The following is a 22,297-nucleotide window of genomic DNA, read 5'->3' as shown; positions in this document are numbered from 1 at the left end:
GGCCACTGGACTCATTCTATGCCCTGGCCTTTGTGATTGGTTCCATGGTGATCACGTGACCAGGAATAGCTACAGGACCAGGGCCTGGCCACTGGGCTCATTCTGTGCCCCTGCCTTGGTGATTGGTTCCATGGTGATCACGTGAGCAGGAATAGCTACAGGACCTGGGCCTGGCCACTGGACTCATTCTATGCCCAGCCTTGGTGATTGGTTCTATGGTGGTCATGTGACCCAGAAAGCTATAGGACCAAGGCCTGGCCATTGAACTCATTCTATGCCCTGGCCCTTTTGATTGGTTCTGCAGTGGTCATGAGACCCAAGCTGGGCCAATGCCAGTCACCCCAGGATTTGGAAGGGAACTGTTAACGAAAAAGTGGGCTCTTGCTACTTGGATTGCTACAATGGTACTTTCTAAGCACAGAGCTGCTGGTGACCATCTAGGCCACCACGCAGATAGAGCGTGCCTGAGAAGACACCACAGAGAAAAGCACAGTGGATGGACGGAAAGATGCAGATGTCTGAAAATTATATTTGAGCCACTGGATCGAGCTCAGCCTGAAGTCCCTGGGCTTGGGGATTAAGTGGTTTATTTTGGTTTCATGGCACTTGCAATTGACAAAGCCCAGACTGAATCACATACATACAGATAGATATAAGGATGATGCAGATGGTTAATGCACTCACTCGGCTGCTAACTGAAAGGTTGGATGTTCAAGTCCACCCAGACACATCTCTGAAGAAAGGCTTGGCAATCTACTCTGAAATATTAGCCTTTGAAATCCCTATGTAGCACCGTTCTACTCTGATACACATGAGATCACCATGAGTCGGAATTGACTCGACTGGCAACTGGTTTATGGCTTGGGGGGAGATGCACACAGGGGGATGATGGCTAAAGAGTATGGGTTTCTTCGTGGAAAGAGGAGGGCTGGGGACCGCAAAGGTGCAGTAGACATTTGTGGGTGAACCACGAATCTGCCAGGATGTAAATGGGGAGGCCCTCTGCTGTGTGCCTGCTCATGGAAATTTGGGAACGGGAAGGGCACGCACCTCGGGAGTTCCAGCACACTGGCTTCCCGCACCGAGCTCGCCTTCTGGTCTTTTGCAGAAGAGTCTCTTTCTATCAAAACCAGTTGCCAAGAAGTCTGAAAAAATAGAAAACAAACAATAAAAGAAGAAAAAGAAGAAGCCAAGGGGGAGGAGGAGAATTATTTTGGAACTTTAAAAGTCTCTTTAAATCAAAGCAAGTCTGTTTAGTGCTGACTGATTTTCAAAGTGGAAGATGAACCAGACTTTGGTGCTTTTTGAAAACAGTTGTGGTGGGGTGTCTCAAGGTCATGGCCCAGCAGTTCTGACAAAGCGGGGCGGGCAGTGGAGAGTCATTAGCAGCCCAGTTAGGGTGTGAGGGAGAAAGACATAAAAAGCAGAGCTGATGAGTCAGGCTGGGCTCGTGCCAAACAGCCACCCTGCATGCTCTGGGATCCAGGTCAAGAACCCTCCCTGCAGATCCACGGGACCGCTCAGTGCACGGAGGGAAACCTGCTCCTTCTCACCGTTCTCATCCGATCTCCTGGTCCGGCTTTAGTGAGTCTTCTGTGTAGGACCAAGCACGTAGGCCAGTCTGCAGGGACTGTGCTGAGCGTACTTATGTTCTCCGTCTGTTAAGGAGAGGTTCAGGCTAGCTCAGGACTTCTCGACATGGAGGCCCCAGCCATCCAAGTCCTGGCGGGTTTAACGGAGGACCTAGACATTTCCGACTACCTATGAAATATATTCCCCCCACCCCTGCAAAAAAATCAAACCTCCATCAATCAAGCCTCCAAATCTAATCCTCAATTTACAGGAAATACCGGGGACTGAGAAATGTGTTGAATGACACCACAGGATGCAGTCAACAAACTCTTAATTATAAAACTCTCTGGGACAAATGACTCAGAAAGAAAAGAGCCCGTACGAGTGGTTAAAGTGTTCGACTGCTAACTGAAAGGTTCGGTGGTTCAAAACCACCAGTGGCTCTGTGGGAGAAAGATGTCGGAGTCTGCTTCCATAGAGATTTACAGCCTTGGAAACCCTCTGGAGGTGCTGTGAATTGGAATGGACTCGACGACAGTGGGTTTGGTTTTTGGCTTTACGGACCTAAACATACCAATGGTCGTGAAGATGGTGCAGGACCGGGCAATGTTTCCTTCTGTTATACATAAGTTCAGCACGGGTCAGGGCAGACTCAACTGCAACTAACAGCAAGAAGAAACATACCAACCAACAGCCATCTATGGATGGACGGTATTTGCAAATAAGGCACAGACGTGAATAAACTATCAAAAAACTCCATGAAACAACTGGGGAAATTTCAATAGTGATGGAAGAGTTGGTGATATTAAAGACTGATTGTTGGTAGTTTTCTTATGACAATGGGATTGTGGTTATTTATTTATTTTCCTTTTCTTTTTTTAGTCCTTATTTTTAGAGGAGTCCCTAGGTGGTGCAAACAGTAAAGCGCTCAACTACTAGCCAAGAGTTAGGCAGTCTGAACCCACCCAGAGGCACCTTGGAAGACAGGCCTGGCGTTCTGCTTCCAAAAGGTTACAGCCTTGAAAACTCTATGGAGCAATTCTACTCTGCACACGTGGGGTCGCCATGAGTTGACAGCAACTAACAACAACATTTTTAGAGATGAATTTTGGAATATTTATGGGTGAAATAATATGATACCTGAGATTTGCTTGGATGAAGAATGTAGATGAAACAGGAGTGGCCATGAGTTGACAGCTAGGGAAGCTGCTGATGGGGACATGGCAGGGAATTGCACTTCTCTCTCTAAAAGCAAACAGAAAAACTTGCTCAAATGTAACAAGTAGGATATTCTCTTCATCCAGCTTGCTCTCAGGGCGTCTTAGTCATCTAGTGCCGCTATAACAGAAATACATCAAGCAGATGGCTTTAACAAAGAGAACTTTATTCTCTCACATTTTAGGAGGCTAGAAGTCTGAGTTCAGGGTGCCAGCTCCAGGGGAAGTCTTTCTCTGTCGATTCTGAGGGAAGATCTTTGTCATCAATCTTCACCTGGTCTAGGAGCTTCTCAGCACAGGAACCTCAGATCCAAACGATGGGCTTCCTTCTGGGTGCTTTTTTCTTGGTGGCATGAAGTTCTTCTCCTCTCTGTTGACTTCTCTCTTTTATATCTCAGAAGAGATTGGGACAAGACACAATCTAATCCTGTAGATCAAGTCCTGCCTGATTAGACAACTGCCTCTAATCCTGCCTCATTAACATTATACAGGTTAGGATTTACAACACATAGGATAATCACATCAAATCAAAAAATGATAGACAACCACACAGTACTGACAATTATGGCCTAGCCAAGTTGACACACATTTTTGGGGGACACAATTCAATCCATAACTGTCTACCTTTTGCCCCCTCAAAATTCATGTCCTTACCACATATAGAACACATTCACCCCATCATATCATAGCAAAAGCCATCATATCATAGCAAAAGTCTTAATTGAACTCCAAGACCAAAATCCAAAAATTCCTCTTCATCTGTGAAATCTAGAATACAAGTTATCTGCTTTCAAAGTAGAATGGTGGAACAGGCACAAGGTAGATGTTCCCATTACAAACGGGAGAAATTGGAGGGAAAGAAAGGATAACAGGCACCAAGCAAGTCAGCAGAACACATTACATTAGCTCTCTAGGCTTGAAAATAAACCTCTATCCTCTAATACCACTTAGGCAATGGCCCTGCCCTCCAGACTCTAGGTATTGGCCACACTCTCCTGATTCTGGGTGGCGGTCCCTCGGTCTTGGGCTTCAGCTTCACCTTCCAGGCCCACTGGAACAGCAACTCTACTCCCTTGAAATTTGGGCAGCCCCATTCTCCTAGTCCATTTGAGTAGTGACTCCACCCTTTGAGACCCCAGAGGTTGTCACCCTTCCCTTTGAGACTGAGGCAGCTCTGCTTCCTGTGTTCCTTGTCTCTTCAGCTTCTGCTTCCTGGTTCCTTTGCCTCTCAGCCTCACCACCTGTGCCTGCCCTGCTGAAGCAAGTGTTCCAAAGCTCTGTAGCTCCACCAGTAAGTGTCTGGAGGTACCCAACTCCGCCAGTAAACTTCAGCCAGAGGGTACTCAGCTCTCTCGCTCCCTGGGTCGGCTCTAGCGCCGTCTCATGCTGGTCTCCTCATTCTGCTGCTGCTTCTTACCGTTTGCACCATCTCCAGTGTAACAGCTCTCCTCATTTCCTTCTGAGTCCTCACCAGAATTGTCTTCAATGTCCATAATTTCATCAACATCCTCTTCAAGGCAATCTAGGCTTTTACTGTTAGGCACTTTAAATCTCTTCCGGCCTCTATCCATTCAGTTTCAAAACAGCTTCCACATTTTATGTATCTGTTAGAGCAGCACCTCACTCTTGGTACCAAATTCTATCTTAGTCATCTAGTGCTGCTGTAACAGAAATACCACAAGCAGATGGCTTTAACAAAGAGAAATTTATTCTCTCACAGTTTAAGGGGCTAGAAGTACAAATTGAAGGTGTCAGCTCTAGGGGAAGGCTTTCTCTCTCTGTTAGTTCTGGGGAAAGGTCCTTGTCATCAATCTTCCCTTGGTCTAGGAGTTTCTTGGCACAGGAACCTCAGGTCCAAAGGACACGCTCTACTCCTGGCGTTGCTTTCTTGGTGGTATGAGGTCCCCCGTCTCTCTACTCACTTCTCTCTTTTATATCTCAAAAGAGATTGTGTTAAAATATAACCTAATCTTGTAGATTGAGTCCTGCCTCATTAACATAACTGCCTCCAATCCTGCCTCATTAACATCACAGGGCGTCCTCACCCCCCTCCCCCTCCTTCCTGTCTCTTTTCGGATCTGTTAGAGCTGCAACAATGGGCTCAAACATAGCAATGATTGTGAGGATGGCACAGGACCAAGCAGTGTTTCCTTCCATTGTACACGGAGTCACTATGAGTTTGAACCGACTCTATGGCAATGGGTAAGTAGGGTTACCGTGAGTTGGAATTGACTTGTTGGCAACGGATTTGGTTTTGGTTTTTAGAACTTGAAGCGGTAATTGTACCTAATTTAAACAATGCTCTTTTCCAACCTGCAATGAGGTTTGGACCTCAGACAAGTTTCTGGGTGTCAGACTGGCTTCTGAGGAAAGACCCACCAGTGGGATTTGTGAGAAAGCCTTTTATTTCCCCCAAATGAGTGCAAGTGGCGCGCAGCTTGGGAGGACTTGAGGGAAGAAGGAACTCAGCAGCACGACTGGCCCGTGAGCTGGCATCTGCCAGTCATATTTGCAGTGAGTTGCTAGGGGCAGAACATGTCTTCCTGGCTCCCTCTCACAGCCTGGGGCTGGGGCCACTTCTTTGATGTGGGGATGGTGTAAACCGCTGTAGGGGGCGTGCATGCCAGGTGCCTGCGCGGAGGCGGGATACCTGGAGGCCCCAGGCAGAGGCGCATCTGTGCAGGAAGGACTTGCTAGCACTGTCTGCTTTTGTCTGCCCAGGTGGCAGCCCCATCGAGGCCTTTCAAGTCTGCCCCTCAGGCTCCTCCCCGCAGGAATGCCAGGTTTATTACAGGTTCACTCACTGCTCGGTTTTGATCCCCTGGTTTTTGTGTTGGATCTAGTATGTCTGCCGGCTTCTGGCTGATTCCAGCACAAAGTGGTACAGAAGGGTCTGTTCTCCCCAGCACAGCGATTTATCTCAAAGAGCCAGTGTGAGAGACAAACGGGCCCAAAAGGTCCTACTCCCAGGTGAGAGGCACCTCGGGCAGACAAGCCTGGCTGGCGTCATGGACTCGCCCACTGGCTTCATGGGCCTTTTGTTTGCTCGTTACTGAGGAGGATAAATGAGAGCCTGCTGTGCCAGCTCCCAGCTGGAGGGGCAAATTCCACCAGCAAAAAAGCCCCCCCAAAATTCTGACATACTTCTAACCAGACCTTGGGATACTTCATGTACTAGTGGTTATGTACGTGAGTTTGGAGTCCAGGTGTGCCCCCTGCTCTGTCACTGAAAAAAAAAAAAAAAAAAGCTGTCGAGTTGATTCTGATTCTGATTCACAAGGACCCTATAGTACAGAGTAGAACTGCCCCATAGGGTTTCCAAGGCTGTAATCTTTACGCAAGCAGCCTACTACATCTTTCTCCTGTGGAGCGGCTGGTGAGTTCGAACTACCCACCTCTGACTGGCAGTCGAGCGCTTAACCACTGCACCACCAGGGCTGTTTTCTCTGTAACTTTAGGGGGTGCAATCCTGCTCGAATTGCTCAACCTCTCCAAGCCTCAGTGCCTTCTTCTGTGAAGTAGGGGTGATCATTTTTACCTCTTAAGGTTGTGGCATATTTTAAGTGCATTTCTGAATTATTTAAGTGGTCACTTGTTTCTCCTCAGCTCCCCCACCTTAGACTGTGATCCGTTATTGACGATGGGAAACCAGTTCTCATTTTCAGAACTATCAAATAACTGGGAGCTAGGGGAACAAAACAGTTCTCTGGAGCGGGACTGGAGACAGGTGGTTCTTTGGGGGCACGGTTCCAGGTCCCTGTCTGTCTGCGCAGGACCAGGCCCCCACAGGCCCCCACAGGCCCTGATGCCACCCAGCCCAGAGACGAGCCCGTTCCAGTCTCTCCCACTCTCCTCTCTCAAGGACATCACCCCCCAAAGCCAGGAATCTTTCCCTGGGGCTTCAGAATTCCTACCTCTGCCCCTCCACTCTAGAAGGCTTGGAGAAAGTGGGGGTTAGGCACACAGCTCCTCAAGCCTGCAGTGAGAGGACAGGGTACAACGGTAGCGATGCTAGATTAATAATAATAAAAAAAGGACCCCAGTTAAACATGAATTTCTGTTAAACAATTACTATTATTAATATTTTTAGTAAAAGTATGTCCCAAACAAAATATTTGTTGTTTATCTTCAATTCCAGTTTAACTGGGTGTCCTGTGTTTAATTTGCTAAATCTGGTAGCCCTACAAAGTGGTCGAGCTGGGATTTTAACTCAGGCCTGCCTAATCTGTGTGGACTTCACTTTCTCCTCTCCCACAAAATTGGGGTGATAACATTAGGAACTCCCTGGGGTTGCTGTGAGAATTGGAAGAGATCTGCTGTGTGAAATGGATTTTGTCGGCCTTCAACCACTATGTAAACATTAATACCGAATCTAGAGCCTAGTTGCCAGGTGCAGTCAAGTCAGTTCTGTCTCAAATGGACCCTATATACAACAGAACAAAACACTGCCTGGTCCTGCACCATCCTCACAATGGTTGCTATGTTTGAGCCCATTGTTGCGAGCACTGGGTCAAATCCATCTCCTTGAGGGCCCTCCTTTTTTGCTTACCTTCTACTTTACCAAGCATAATGTCCTTCTCCAAGGACTGGTCCCTCCGGATAGCATGTCCAAAGTACTTGAGACAAAGTTTGGCCAACCTCGCTTCTAAGGAGCATTCTGGCTGTACTTCTTCCAAGACAGATTTGTTCATTCTTTTGGCAGTCCATGGTATATTCAATATTCTTTGCCAATACCACAATTCAAAAGCATCAATTCTTCTGTCTTCCTTATTCATTGTCCAGCTCTTCCACGCATATGAGGCGATTGAAAATACCATGGATTGAGTCAGGCACACCTTAGTCCTCAAAGTGAGATCTTTGCGTTTTATCACTTTGAAGAGGTCTTTTGCAGCAGATATGCTCAATGCATAATTCTCTGTTTTAATGAAAAATCGCTGGTGCTACTTTACCTAAATAAGCAAGAAGAGAAAATAAATAAAATCATCTCAAGGAATTTTGGGTCCAGGATCCCAAACAAGCCGCATAAACATCTCAGCCCTGCACATTCAGATGCTTACCACACCGAGCATGGGACCACACCTGAGAGAGATGTGCGAGCATGGGACCACACCTGAGAGAGATGTGCGAGCATGGGACCACACCTGAGAGAGATGTGCGCTTGCGCACTCCATTCACCCCCCCGGAGCTGCTATGCGCATGCGTTCTCCCGGCTCCGCCTCCCGGGGTGCGGTGTGCGCAGGCGCCGGCCCAGCTCGAAAGCGCGGGAAAGGCTCGCCTCCCTGTGTGCCGGGCGCTTCGGGCTGTGGGAGGATTTCGCCCCGCTGTCGGCCTTCATGGCTTTCGCCCCCATGGGGCCTGACGCCTCGTTTTTCGAAGTTTTGGACCAGCACAGGGCTTTCCTGCTGGCTGACCTGAGGAGAGGCGGTGAGGAGTCCCTTCGCGGGGGGACCCGCCCCGCCTCGAGGTATAAGAGAGCGAGAATGTTCCACGGAGGACGTGGATTGAGGAGGAGGATGTGCAAAACAGAGAGATTGGGGCGCCCCTTTCGTACCGCGATCCCGTCGCTCGGACCTGAGGGAAACAAGGCTGCCTCACTGGCGTGCAGGCCACCAGGGGGGGCCCTCTTGGGCCAGCCCTGAACCCCCAGAAAGGCCCTTCCTTAGCCCTCCTGCCACCTTTCTGCTTTAACTGTTCTTTCCAACACCAAAGCCTGGTCATGGCCCTCCTTGTGTCTTCTAGAATGTTCCTCTCCTAGAATGCTCTCCTTCTAGAATGTTCTAGGAGCATCCCTGCCACCAGGCTCTCAGATTTCTTCAGACATTTTTAACTTAAAAAGATTTTTAACTTCAAAAGATTTTGATTTTTTTTTTTAATTTTTAAAGAGGTGAGGGAAAATGAATGTTGTGAGTTTGCACCCAGTAAGCAATGGTTTTGTCAAAATGGCCAGAATTTCAACATACGTATTTTAAGTAATTTATAATACGACAACGGTTCTCTTGACATGTACACGGAAGTGAAGACAACGTACAGATTTTAAATGATTTATTTAATATTAATTACAGAGCTTCTCCAACTACTGAAATTGGCATTAACTACATACCGTGCTATGTTATTGGTTTCTTTAACTTAAAATGCTCAGTTGTTTTGCTCCCTTTTACCTGCTTTTCTGGCTTATCAGCAAACTTTTTTTTTGTAAGTCCAAGCCAACTGCCAAAAAACGAAACAAAAACACTCATAAGCAAACAAATTTTTAACAAAAGTATTTAGTTTGAGGGAGAACTTGAGAGGGTGAGGGAAAGGAGGAAGTGGGGGAGTCCCTTGTTTACATTTGAGATGTAAATTAATCCGATTGTATCTTAAGGTTGGTTACAGTATTGCTGAGCAACATTTTTGCAAACGGGAAAAACTAATATTTGAGACAGTTTTTACCTTTCATTGTTAGAAAATATTGGTTTTTAAATACATGCTTTTTCTGTGAAAGCTTTGGCGTTGCCACGAAAATTAAAACACTACATTTTACCCATTTTCCAGATTTAATTTGATTTCCATTCCTAGTCAATATTCTATTTGTTTATAACACAACATTTTTGAAAACTGATGGTTTGTGAAATTAAACGTCAGCTGATAGAAACCTGGGCTCAGTCTTAATATTGCTGTAAAATGACGTAATAGTTGCCAAGTCAACCATTTGGTACAGGAATCACGATGTATTCTTTTCATGGTAATGATTAAACTTTTCCCCCCCTTCTGTATCACTAAAATCCAAAAGAGTTGATTCAAGGCATAGATCAACTAGGGTAATGTGCTACAGGAAGTGTTTCTTTTGGAATAGTTTTGCACTGTATTTTTGAGGGAAGAAAATCAAGTTTAAAGCCAATATTCCATCATTTGTAATTAAAACATTTATCAGTAGAATCTCAAGCCAACAAGTTTGTATCTAAATTCAGCTACTAAAGTAGGTTAATATAAAAAGTAGGTAAAATGCATTTACAAATTATATTGTCTCTTTAAAAGAAACTATGACTCCAACTGGTGATTATTTGAGAATTACATAAAATTATAAGCAAATGAATTTTTTTCCTAAGTAATCGCTATAAATGTAGTTGTTGTTTTAATGCCGTACGATGTTAAGATGTAGCGGGAGAGATCATTATTGACATGGATTACCTGATTTTAAAAAACAGCCAATGAAAGGAAAAGTTACAGTGTTGGTCTGGGGATATGTCACATATTGTAAAGGCCTAATTTATAATTAAGATCGAATCATAGTGTGTTTATTATTTCAGTTCTGAGGTTCTTGCAGCTATTGAAAATATTATCCAAGACATAATTGCAAGCTTGGCAAGAAAGGAAGCACCTGCATTCACTATAGACAACAGATCCAGCTGGGAAAATATAAAGTGGGTATTTTGCATTTTTATTTTTAAATGCAGTATCTATATCGTTATTTGAATTGATTTGAATCAGAGTTCTATTTATTTTATTGCCTTTACCATGCCAAAAAGAAGGAAATTTACAAAATATATTCCACACAGAAAGGTTATGTAAACTAGAAGTAGGTGTGAAAGATAAGGCAAAGAACAAACAATGCTGTTGTTGTTGGGTGCCGTAGTTTCTGACTCATAGTGACACCATGTGGCAGAGTAGGGTTTTCTTGGCTGTAATCTTTAGGGAAGCGGATCTCCAGGTCTTTCTTCCACGGAGCCTCTGGGTGGGTTCAAACCACCAACCTTCGGTTATCAGCTGAGCACTGAACCATTGCACCACTAGGGCTAATAATAATAATAATAATGCTAGGGACATAAAATGGAGCACCAAAAGAGGTTAGAATTCAAAATGCGTATGATGAAGCCTTCTAGTCTTGCTATAAATAGATCCCAGACTTGGATCTAAGCTTTCATAGCACTCAGTGGAGGAAATGTGATCAGTGGAAGTCTCATTAACAAGACACTGCAAAAGCAAACTATTTGCCTAGAGGAACTACAACCAATACCCAAGACCAAAATAAATGTATCCTGAACATAGCAGCACATTTCAAAGGCTCTTTCTCTTGTCAGATCTCCTCTCTCTGCCGAGTCATGTGTCTAAGAAGAGTAAAATCAGCAAAAGGCTTTATCAAAGTCCTTTAGACTAGTTATATAGTTTTCTTCAGATTTTCAGCCTATAGAATCTTCTCTACTAAATAATAAAAAACACTGTAAGGATGGCTCTCATGCTTTGTAATAGCCACAGAAACAGAGTAAAAGTAGTTTGAGACTCCTTAGTCACTAAGGAAGGTCCCTCCGTGGGGCAAACTGTTTGCACTACTAACCTAAAGGTTGGAGGTTTGAGCCCACCTAGTGGTGCCATGAACGAAAGGCCTAGCAATCTGTTTCCATGAAGATTACAGCCAAGAAAACCCTATGGAGCAGTTCTACTCTGTAATATATGGGGTTGCCATGAGTCGGGAATCAACTTGACAGCAATGGTTTAGTCGCTAAATATTCCTTTATAATCAATATAATTAATGTAAGCTGTGTAGTTTTGAATCATATTTTGCGTACTATTTTATTGTGTTTTCAGTGAAAATTAGGTTCCCATTTGATACTTTCTACAAAAATTGTCCAATGACGTTAGTTACATTTTTCACAATGTACCAACATTCTCTTGAATCGCATTCTGGTGGTTCCATTTCCAGTACTCTAGTTTCCCTGTCCCCTTATCTTCTCGTCTTTGCTTTAGAGTCATTGTTGACATTTTGGTATCATATAGTGGTTTTTTAATGGAGCACCATACTCATGGGTAATATCCTTTATTTTGTGTGCCTGTCTGTTATTTCCCTAAATGGTGACCTCAGGGGATAGTTTTGGTTCAAGGTTTAAAGAGTATCTCAGGACGATAGTCTAAGGGAGTCCTCTAGTCGCAACTTGTCCAGTAAGTCTGGACTTTTTTAAGAATTTGAGTTCTGTGTTTTCTCTCATTTTATCAGGGTCCATCTATTGTGGCCCTGATCAAAATGGTCGGTAGTGGTAGCTGGGCACCATCTAGTTCATTTGCATAATATTTTGAAAGATGGATTTTTCATCCAGTCTTCAAGCAGTGGATATCTGGCCTCTTTGCCTGGTGCATTCTGCGGCCTTTAGGACAGGGTTAGCAGTTCAATTTAACAATCTAATATAAATTATTTTATTTAATGTAACTCAGTGTTAAATCAGGATTATAATGTTTCAAAACTAACAATTATTAAAATGCTAATAAAAATGTGAAATATTTGAAAACATTTTACATACACTAAGTGTCTTCCCAGGAAAGACATTATGTGTATACATATATATCACAATAAGAGGTGTTTAGTTCATTTACTTTAAAGACTTTCTCATAGTGCCTCTGAGTCACAGAGCTAATTACCACCTGTAATGATCTAAGTTTACAAAAAAGTTATGCCAAAGCTTCAGTGAGTTCATTGAGAGGAGATGTGTAACTTAAATAATGTGAAGAAGAGGACATTAAGTACATATTGTTTGATGTTCAGAATTTTTTTTCCATCTTACTCCCTTGTTTTAAATAAAATGCCAGGTTTGAAGATTCTGTGGGTCTTCAGATGGTATCTCATCGTACCACAAGAAAAATCAAAAGTGATTCACCAAAATCAGTTCAAAATTTCGGTAAATTTTTCATGGCTTTTAGTGATAAAGAATAAATAAATATATTTGACTCCCTTCTAACTTTTAGTTGTTCCTAGTTAAATAATGTTACTTGTTCTTTAATAGACCTCTCTTGTACTTGAGATAAATGTCTAGAATTTGTTGTCAACAACCATGGAAGTAGATTATCATTCCAAAATAAATGTATGTGTCAAGGTATAGGGTTCAGTGGGAAATTATTCTCTCAGTTTAGCTGTTCGTGGAGAGATTCATTTTATTGTTACTTCAGGCAGCTATTACTCTGTACTTAACCCTCCTATTTTGGAAAGACAAAATGTATAGAAAGTAACTGAGGACAGTTAATAACCCTTATTTTTTTTTTTAATTTCATATTTTTTTAAAATTTAAAATGAATACCATTGTAGTTTCTGTTAGCAGTATCTTTTTAATTCTTGAAATAATGACGAGTAACTTGTTTATCACATCTTTTTCCAGCTCTAGTTCTTAAAATACTGTCCATGATTTATAAATTAGTACAAAGCAACACTTATGCAACCAAAAGGTAAATATATTGTTCTGGCAAATTACTCTTTACAATGCAATGTGAGATTTAGTTAGATTAACTTTTATTATATGCTTTGAAAAATTGCATAAGACTAGACTCTGGGTAATAAATTACTTTCTTCATATGTTATGTTTAGTCTAGTTAACATTTTCTTCAAATAAGACCCCACTATTTGTCATATTCAAAGAGAATATCGTTAATTAAAAAGGTATTTTTAAAATTTTTATAGAGACATATATTACACTGACAGCCAACTCTTTGGTAACCAGACTGTTGTGGACAATATAATCAACGACATTTCTTGTCTGTTAAAAGTGCCAAGGAGGAGTCTACATATAGTAAGTAGCACGGAGTACAAATCAGCTGATTTTAAAGCAAAATGTTTGTATTAAAATTGTAATCAAAATAAAAATTTTAATCTGTGCCTTCTTTTGATATTTTTTGATACTATATTATCCTCACTGTGAACTTAAAGATTATCTGTGTTCAATATATGCCCTTTGGATGAACTGAAACAGACGAATTGCCAAATATTCTCAATTCCTAAATTCCTTACATGTTTTCTGTTTTATTTCTTAAATTCCAGTCTGCGTTAAAACATGTACTTTTGCAGGTGAACATGAGGAATGACTTAAAAAACCAAAGAAACCAAACCGATTGCCATCGAGTCGACTCCGACTCATAGCAACCCTATAGGACAGAGTAGGACTGCCCCACAGGGTTTCCAAGGAGCGGCTGGGAGATGACTTAGTAGCATAAAATATATTAGTGAAAAAGTTTTCAAATGTGTCTTTTTTTTTTTCTTCCAGTTATCTACATCAAAAGGTTTAATTGCTGGCAATTTAAGCTACATTGAGGAAGATGGTACCAGAGTGAACTGTACTGGCTGCTCAACAGTAAGCCTCTCGGATGCTCTCACAGGCTGTTTTAACTCCCTGTCAGACCCTTCGTTCCTAAAGTGCATTCTAGTTCCTGCTTTGTTATGTAGTTTAGAGCTTAAGATTTGTAAAATAAACTTGAAGTATGAATAAGTATATGCTTTACGTGGTTGAGAGCTACGGCTGCTAACCAAAATGTTGGCCGTTCAAATCCACCAGGCGCTTCTTGGAAACCCTATGGGGCAGTTCTACTCTGTCCTATAGGGTCGCTATGAGTCGGAATCGACTTGATGGCAATGGATTTGGTTTGGTTTTTGGTTTTACAGGCTGTACATTACATAGTTTCAAAATATGCCAATTGGCAAATGTCATGTTGAATTAAACATATGTATACATTCCTTCAAAAAAATGCAGTGTTGTATTCGGGTAGAGTGTGACTTCACCATTATAGCGTGGTTATTTCTGTGAGCTTCCTAAAACTTTCCTGATTCTGAAATTAATATATTTAATGCTAAATTATTTGGTTGGCTTTCGTATATAGCAAGACTATAGTACTAAACTAGCAGAGCTGTTTGGAAAAGGGCCACGTTACCAGTTGGGAAAAGAGGAAGGTGATGCTTAGGAGATCCTGCACAAGAAAGCCGTGCTCGCCTTGGTCCATCAGTTTCTGCTTTTTGAACCTCATACCTACAGAGCTTCCTAGAGGCTCTCGCCTGCTGGGAAGTAATTTGGGCCGTGTGTCTTACTGAGCGGAAATCTGTTTCCTCCTATGTTCTTACTGAGGACTAAATCTCTGATGGTAGAAAATGAAAAGATAGATTTCTGTGATAGATTATAAAGTGTGGCTATACTTACTTTTTATTAAAAAGAAATAACTTTTGCATTTTGTTAATTTAGGCTGTTGCTGTGCCATCTAATATTCAAGGACTTCGAAGTATCCTTTGAGTGGGAAAACGAAACTTTTAGAATGAGTGTTCATTTGTTCCTTTGATAAACCAAATCTTCATTATGTGCATAACACAAGTTAGACCCTCTAGTGTCAAACTAAACACGCCATGGTTCCTACTCTTAGGGGCTTACCACCTAGTGAGGAAGACAGCTAAAAGCGTGACTAGATATCTGTTTTATATATTTAAAGGTAAAAGGAAAATGTATTTATAGCTGCTTTTTAATTGACCTTAGTAGCGCCGTTCTTTCAGTTGGTGGGTACATTTAAATACTATCACCTTCAAGAGCCCATGTGCTTCAGCCTTAACTTCACAGATTTAATTACAGATGCAAAATTTCTATTAATTGTGGAAAAAGATGCGACATTTCAGCGTCTCCTAGATGATAACTTCTGCAGCAAAATGTCTCCGTGCATCATGGTTACGGTATATTGTCTACCTTTACTACAATCCAAAGACTAACATGTTCTACTCTGGTGATTGGTAAGATGGGTTTATAACATTATCTCCACAGCTTGGACAACATTCTCTTATCAATATGATGCACCCCTCGGGGTCATAGAACAAGAATTTTCAAGATGTTCATTTAAACATCCTCAAGTCTAACTAAAATCAAGTCGGTGGCCTGATTCTTAAATACCTCAAAAGAGAGCTTCTCAGACCATGGTGAGCTTGGGGTCCCCTCGCCCCGTTCCGAACGGGGGTGCTTGTTCCCACGTGATATGGTAACACTGGGGCTTTGGGCAGGTTGAGTTAGCAAGCACTGTGCCTGGTTCTTCCTCACAGAGTTTGTGTACCAGGTAATTCTGTTCATTCAATCAAAAGGAGCTGGCTTTTTTTTTTTTTTCTTACATCGATGTGCAAAGTATAGCAAAGAACACCGAAGTGTAAGTAATGGTTCCTGAGGTTGAGATAACACCACCCAGGGAGCTACAGGCGTAAGTTAGTAATGTGCTTTAAATTACTTTGCTACATAATTCTTGGTTTAATGACTTTATAATATTATTCCATCATTTAGGGTTTATTAAACCCTAAATGTAACCAGGTACTCTTCTAAGCGCTTTATGATTATTAAATAACTTAATTCCAGTAATAACCTTATGAGGGGTTACTGGTATCTGCATTTTTGTTGTTGTTGTTGTTAGGTGCCATCGATTCGATTTCAACTCATATCGACCCCATGTGAAGAGTAGAACTGCCCCATAGGGTTTTCTAAGCTATCATCTTTATGGCAGCAGATCACCCGGTCTTTCTCCCTCGGAGCCGCTGGATAGATTCAAACAGCCAATCTTTCAGTTAGCCGCCAAGCACTTAACTGTTGCACCATCAGGACTCCTGATGTGCATTTTACAGATGAAGAAACACAGAAAGGTTATGCTACTATTTCAGGTTTATGCTGCTAAGAATTGTCAGCTGCATGTCATCACCGTGCTATGCTGCCTCTCCATGTTCCCAATGTTAGATATTTTTGTAATATTTTGGTATTTGCAGTAATGTTAGGTAATATTGCAATAAATATCTTTAAGCGTATGGGATTTTGTATTATTTTATTTCTGTTTCTGCTGAAATAGTTCCTTAGGATCACTGCCTAGGAGTGGGATAACTGAGTCAAAGGTATGAATGCGTGCGGGCTCATATCCCTGTTGTATATGCGGTATGTTTCCTCACAGCCAACACCACCCCTTCACCACCTGAAATTCAGGTGGGGGATCGAACTTCTAGATTATTAATAAAATAAAGATGGAGTTTAGTTGATTTCATTCCACTGAGATTAAATATATGATTCCAATCTTGCTTTTAGGGAAAGGGAGTGCCTGACCTGAACACGAGACTTTTAGTCAAGAAGCTGTGGGATCTGTTCCACATTCCTGTTTTCGCTCTTGTAGATGCTGACCCACACGGTAATTTATCATAGGACTATTTGAGAGAAGAGCCAGAATTCAATCATATTTGTAGTTGTGTTTTTTTGCTCTCAGAACACTTCTCACAAAATATTTAAAAGGCTATTATTATCATATAAAAATTCAGGATTATAATCATTTGAGGAAATTTATTGCTCTTTTATTTTTTGCCATATTAGACTGAGAACTATACACTTTTCATTTATAATGTCCTTGAAAATAAAAGTTGCAGATGTCAGATAAAATCTGAGAAGGCAAATGATCAAACTTGTAATATGCAAGAAGACTAATTTCAAAGTTGGCTTTCTTTTAACAGGCATAGAAATAATGTGCATCTATAAGTATGGATCTATGGTAAGTACAGCAAGATATTTTTCCTTGTTCTACTATTTAGATACTTTCTGTTCCTTAGTGCAGTTTCTGCACTGGCTGTCCTTATCACTCCCTAGTAACCTCAGGGCCCCAAAATGTCCCAGGGGAGCCAGTATCCTAGTCTAGGGCCAATTCACATTTCAGTGGTTGTAATTCCAGTCTCCAGCATGGCGGATACAATCTCGGATGGCAGGTAGGATTAGCTGTGGGGCCCAGGGTAACAACAACGTAGTCTGATTGACAAACATACTCTGAGTGTTACCTTCTTCTTGAAGAAGAATGGGGCATCAGGATTGGAGGAAGGCTCATTAACAACCTGCATTATGCAGATGACACAACCTTGCTTGCTGAAAGTGAAGAGGACTTGAAGCACTTACTGATGAAGATCAAAGATCACAGCCTTCAGTATAGATTACACCTCAAAATAAAGAAACCAAAAATCCTCACAACTGGACCTATAAGCCACATCATAATAAAAGGAGAAAAGATTGAAGTTGTCAAGGATTTCATTTTACTTGGATTCACAATCAACGCCCACAGAAGCAGCAGTCAAGAAATCAAAAGATTTGCATTGGGCAAATCTGCTGCAAAAGACCTCTTTAAAGTGTTAAAAAGCAAAGAGTCACCTGGAAGACTAAGGTGCATCTGATCCAAGCCATGGTGTTTTCAATCGCCTCATATGCATGCGAAAGCTGGACAATGAATAAGGAAGACCAAAGAAGAATTGACACCCTTGAGTTATGGTGTTGGCGAAGAATACTGAATATACCATGGACTGCCAAAAGAAGGAACAAAGCTGCCTTGGAAGAGGTACACCCAGAATGCTCCTTAGAAGCAAGGATGGTGAGACTACATCTCATATATTTTGGACATGTTATCAGGAGGGACCAGTCCCTGGAGAAGGACATCATGCTTGGTAAAGTGGAGGGTCAGTGAAAAAGAGGAAGACCCTCAACGAGATGGATTGACACAGTGGTTGCAACAATGGGCTCAAGCAGAACGACGATTGTGAGGATGGCAGAGGACCGGGCAGTGTTTCATCCTGTTGTACGTAAGGTCTCTATGTTGGAACCAATCCCACGACACCTAACAACATAACAACAATGTTATCTATAGCCTTGAATTCTGACTTTGCCAATTGCCTTTCTCCTACCACAGGGAGAAATGTAAACGCCAACAAATTTCATCACCAGAGTCTGCAACTCACATACCTCAGTGGTTCTCAAAGTTTAGGCCGAGGCCCAGCAGCATTAGCATTACCTGGGAACTTGTTAGAAATGGAAACCTCAGCTCCCATCCAGACCTAGGGAACTGGAAATTCTAGGGGTGGGTCCCTCCAAGTGATTCTACGGCATGCTAGAGTTTGGGGACCACTGTTATAGCCCTGGTGGCGCAGTGGTTAAACTTTCAGCTGTTAACCAGAAGGTTGGCAGTTCGAATCCACCAGCTGGCAGTTTTACTCTGTCCTATAGGGTCACTGTGACTCGGAATCAACTTGACGGCAGCGGGTTTGTTTTGGTTATACAACTTAAGTGTCCCAAAGTGTCCGTGTATATGTTTATAGCTGATGAAAAGGATGGTGGAGCAAGGTGTTAAAATATGAATCACAAAGAATAATAATATACGCAGGTCAGGTAGGTTCATTTATAGTTTTGCTTTTTAGAAAATTAATACAGAAACATTATAGAGCAGTTTTAAGTGTCACTGAAAATCTGGTTTAGCAAAGCTCTCAGAGATTTTCTTCTGTGGACTCGGGAGACGTGAAGTTAGCTTTAGTACTTGTACTTCTTAACAAATAAAAGTATACTAGTTCTCTGCAATTTAGCCTTACCTAATATACTTTTACTCTTTATTTTAGTCTATGTCTTTTGAAGCCCATAATCTCACGGTTCCAGCAATTAGATGGCTTGGTCTTCTCCCTTCTGATATTAAAAGGTTAGATGGTTTAGCAGAACTAGGACATTTAAAATGATGATTCATTATACTACGTAATAGTAAGCCTAGAAAGTCACTACAAAGGCAAGCTCTTAGCGTTTTTTCCTTAGATTGTCCACTGTGAATCAGAATTATGTAATTATGAATTAAATTCATCAGTGTTTCTATTTCATTTACTAAGAAAACAACAAATAAAGTTGGTCAATTGAACTTTCAGGCAACAAAAAATTTCCGTTTTACTTTTTATGGTTAAAACGTTTTGTAAATTCTTTTATAATTAGAAAGTATATTACATTTAATCTAAGTAAATGGTAATTATTTGCTATTATATGTTCTATAGAAGGTATAATAAATCATCCTGCATATAAGTCAATTCTTTCATAGATTTAAAGTTTTAATTCCATAAAACAGATCTCATTTTAAGTTTACTTAAAGTTTGGGAGCGTAAACTTTGGCAAATCTAATATATATGTTCATTATAGAAAAAATATCATTAAGTAACAAGATAAAAATCACCTACAGATGAGTACTTTTAATGCTTTGTCTATATCCTTCTATTTTCTGTGCATAGCTATAATTTTTCACATTAATGTTATTTTGTGAGCTGCTTTTTTCACACAACACGATGTGATCACTTTCCCGTGTAAATAAACACATTTGTCTTCTGCGACCTCATTTAATGTCTTCTGTGACGGAGTTCTAGTTTGGGATGTCCTCATAGTCGGACATAGGTGGTTTCCAAATCCCTGTTCTCCCAGGTAGTGTTTGACGGATGCTTTTGTAACCAAATCTCTGCCCACATCTTTAATTAGTCCCTCAGGCTGAACTGCCAGAAGAATGGCTGGGTCAAAGGGTGTGCACATTTTTAAGACTTTGCCCTCAGAGAGGTTAACTATTTTGCTTCTTCACCAGAGTAAGAGCCCACCTGTCCCTCAGCATAGGGCATTATCACTTCTTTTTCATCTTTGATAATGTGATATTTTAAAGAAAAATGTTATCTAGCCGTACTAATTGGTTAATAAGAGTGAACTTAAAAATGTTTATTGGATTTCTTTAAGCAGTCAGCAAACCTTGGACACAGGCGCTTATTTCCTAAATATGGAATATGTACAGATTTTGGGTGATCGGCCTCCTCTTAAAAAACTAGAGCACAAGGGAAAATGTTTCATTTCGGATTTTTGAATATTTATGCCCTAGTGAATCAAAGCTTTGTTTAAGTTAGTGTATGTGCTGTGGTCAAAGCCCTGTGGGGGTAACGTATTCGTATGAAGACCACTTCTAACGCAGTCAGGACAAATGATCTGATCATTATGAAAGTAGGAGGCTTGGAGAAGCGCTAGCCATGTCTCATATCAACTCCATCAGTGCCCTCAAAAGCCACTGTATAGAAATATACAATCAAAGGAAAAACAATGTGGTAGCTGCATAAACATGACTTCAAGAGAAATCCCACAGGCCTCCCTTTCAATCAAATTGTCACCCCTGTCCGGGAGCTGCCACTGGCAAATGGTCATAATTATGGGGACATTGAAAAAGACTATGAAACTGGAGCTTCCCTTGGAAATCCGGGATTTGTGACTTCAAACAGTGGCCACACCATCAGTCCTGGACGTCTCCTGTGCTGTTTTAAAAACACATACCAAGATAAAATTACACTCTACTTTTTTTTAAATAATTTTTTCAAATTTAAAACTAGATACGTGTGTGCGCGTGCGCGTGTGTGTGTTTGAGAGAGAGAATTAAACAGGAATATTCAAACTTCCCTGGCCCAGAATTCTCAGTGAATTACAAAGAATCAAGTACTCAGTGGAACCTGAAATCTCTCAGTGAATCTCAGCCGCTGGTCAGGCACATTGGCGCTCCCTGCTCCAAATGTGGAGCTTAAAGGGCTCTGGGAGGCGTCCCTGCATCCACCCTTGGGCTGCCCTGGTGTTGATAGGCATGGTGTTGGTGGATTCTCAGTTTCTTAAAAGAGCACAAGCAACACAGGTGAAACATAAATGATCTTCTGCTTTTACTGATATTTTTTCTTCCATTTTTTCTTAGGTTAAATATACCTAAAAATACTTTAATTCCACTGACAAAACGGGACCAGATGAAACTTGACAGTATCCTGAAGAGACCTTATGTTACCTGCCAACCATTTTGGAGAAAAGAAGTATGTTTCTTTTAAAATTGAAATGTTGTAAGTTTAACTGCCTTTTTCTTTAGCAGTGGCTATTCGTATATTTTAAAAATAGCCTCCCTGAAATTTTATATAACCAACAACCAATGTTAGTGTTGTTTGGCAGTAAATAATTGTTAAAACTTTGACTCCTATGGATGCTAACAGGTAAGATTAGCAGAACGGAGCTAGCCCATTTTTATCCTCATATAACCATCTTCTATGGCTGTATCATCGGTCGGGAGTGGTAGGGGTGGGGGAGAAGAGAAAGAAATCATTGTAAAGAGCCCCAAACACTCCTAATTATTGAAGACACCCTTATGGGCATCCTCATTCCTGATATTTTTAGATACAGCGGCTCTAGAATACTCTGGTTGACCCTAAAGGCTACTGCCCATGATTCTGGAGAATAAAGTAAGTCTAGATGTACCAGTTTGTTGAATTGACAGAAATGCAGCCAAGAGCTCCGGTGTGACTATATTTTATCTTTTGTTGACAGATGGAAATAATGGCAGACTCTAAAATGAAGGCAGAAATCCAGGCTTTGACCTTCATATCATCTGATTATCTTTCCAAAGTGTACTTACCTAACAAACTAAAATTTGGTGGGTGGATATAAAAACACATCAGAAGAACCTGTGATTGCCAGAAGTTTTTCATTAGTTTTGTTTTAATTGGTAAACACTGTTGTGGAAGGAACATATATTTTTAATTCTTTAAAAGGTTAAATAATTTTTCACTAATATTTTTTTCTCAAAATGAATGCTGTATTCTAATTTTCTTTAAAGGTTATATTTCATTCTTCTCTATAGAGATTGATTTCTATACTATGATTTAAGTAAATTATAAAAAAAATTATTTTGACATTTAAATTTTATTTGAAAAAATTAATATTTTTATCAATTATTATCAAAGTCTGAAAAAATATTTTATTTACTTCCTGCAATACAACTAATGTTAAGGCTTGAAATATCTAATTAGTGACAAAATAATAATTATAATGAAAATTTGAGATGCTGTACTATCCAGGAATTCCTTCTTAGTTACATTTTCCTTTGTCTTCATAGTATAAGGCATTCATTCATTCACTTATGAAATAAGTAAAATTTATTAGGAAATAAGG

General features: G+C 41.0%; 1 protein-coding gene across 3 annotated transcripts; it reads left to right on the top strand.

Annotated features, from left to right (window-relative positions):
* Positions 1-4,932: 4,932 nt before the first annotated feature.
* Positions 4,933-21,958, top strand: SPO11 (SPO11 initiator of meiotic double strand breaks). 3 transcript variants are annotated; one of them, XM_004370215.2, is made up of 13 exons: positions 8,123-8,253; positions 10,076-10,189; positions 12,345-12,433; positions 12,908-12,974; positions 13,207-13,315; positions 13,787-13,873; positions 14,753-14,789; positions 15,119-15,228; positions 16,604-16,703; positions 17,020-17,057; positions 18,934-19,010; positions 21,057-21,168; positions 21,674-21,958. In XM_004370215.2, exons 1-13 carry the CDS (start codon positions 8,123-8,125, stop codon positions 21,791-21,793), a joined length of 1,191 nt encoding a protein of 396 aa, XP_004370272.1. In that variant the 3' UTR covers positions 21,794-21,958. The 3 variants fall into 3 exon arrangements, 2 of the variants coding, with proteins under 2 accessions (XP_004370272.1, XP_004370273.1); XM_004370216.2 differs by lacking the exon at positions 10,076-10,189; XR_002825772.1 differs by lacking the exons at positions 8,123-8,253; positions 12,345-12,433; positions 13,787-13,873; ... (5 more) ...; positions 21,057-21,168; positions 21,674-21,958 and adding an exon at positions 4,933-4,991 and having other exon boundaries at positions 13,207-13,585.
* The last annotated feature ends 339 nt before the right edge of the window (positions 21,959-22,297 follow it).

This window comes from Trichechus manatus, unplaced genomic scaffold (assembly GCF_000243295.1).
Source record: "Trichechus manatus latirostris isolate Lorelei unplaced genomic scaffold, TriManLat1.0 scaffold00008, whole genome shotgun sequence".
Taxonomy (NCBI): domain Eukaryota; kingdom Metazoa; phylum Chordata; class Mammalia; order Sirenia; family Trichechidae; genus Trichechus; species Trichechus manatus.
This window is presented reverse-complemented; position numbering and strand designations above follow the sequence as displayed.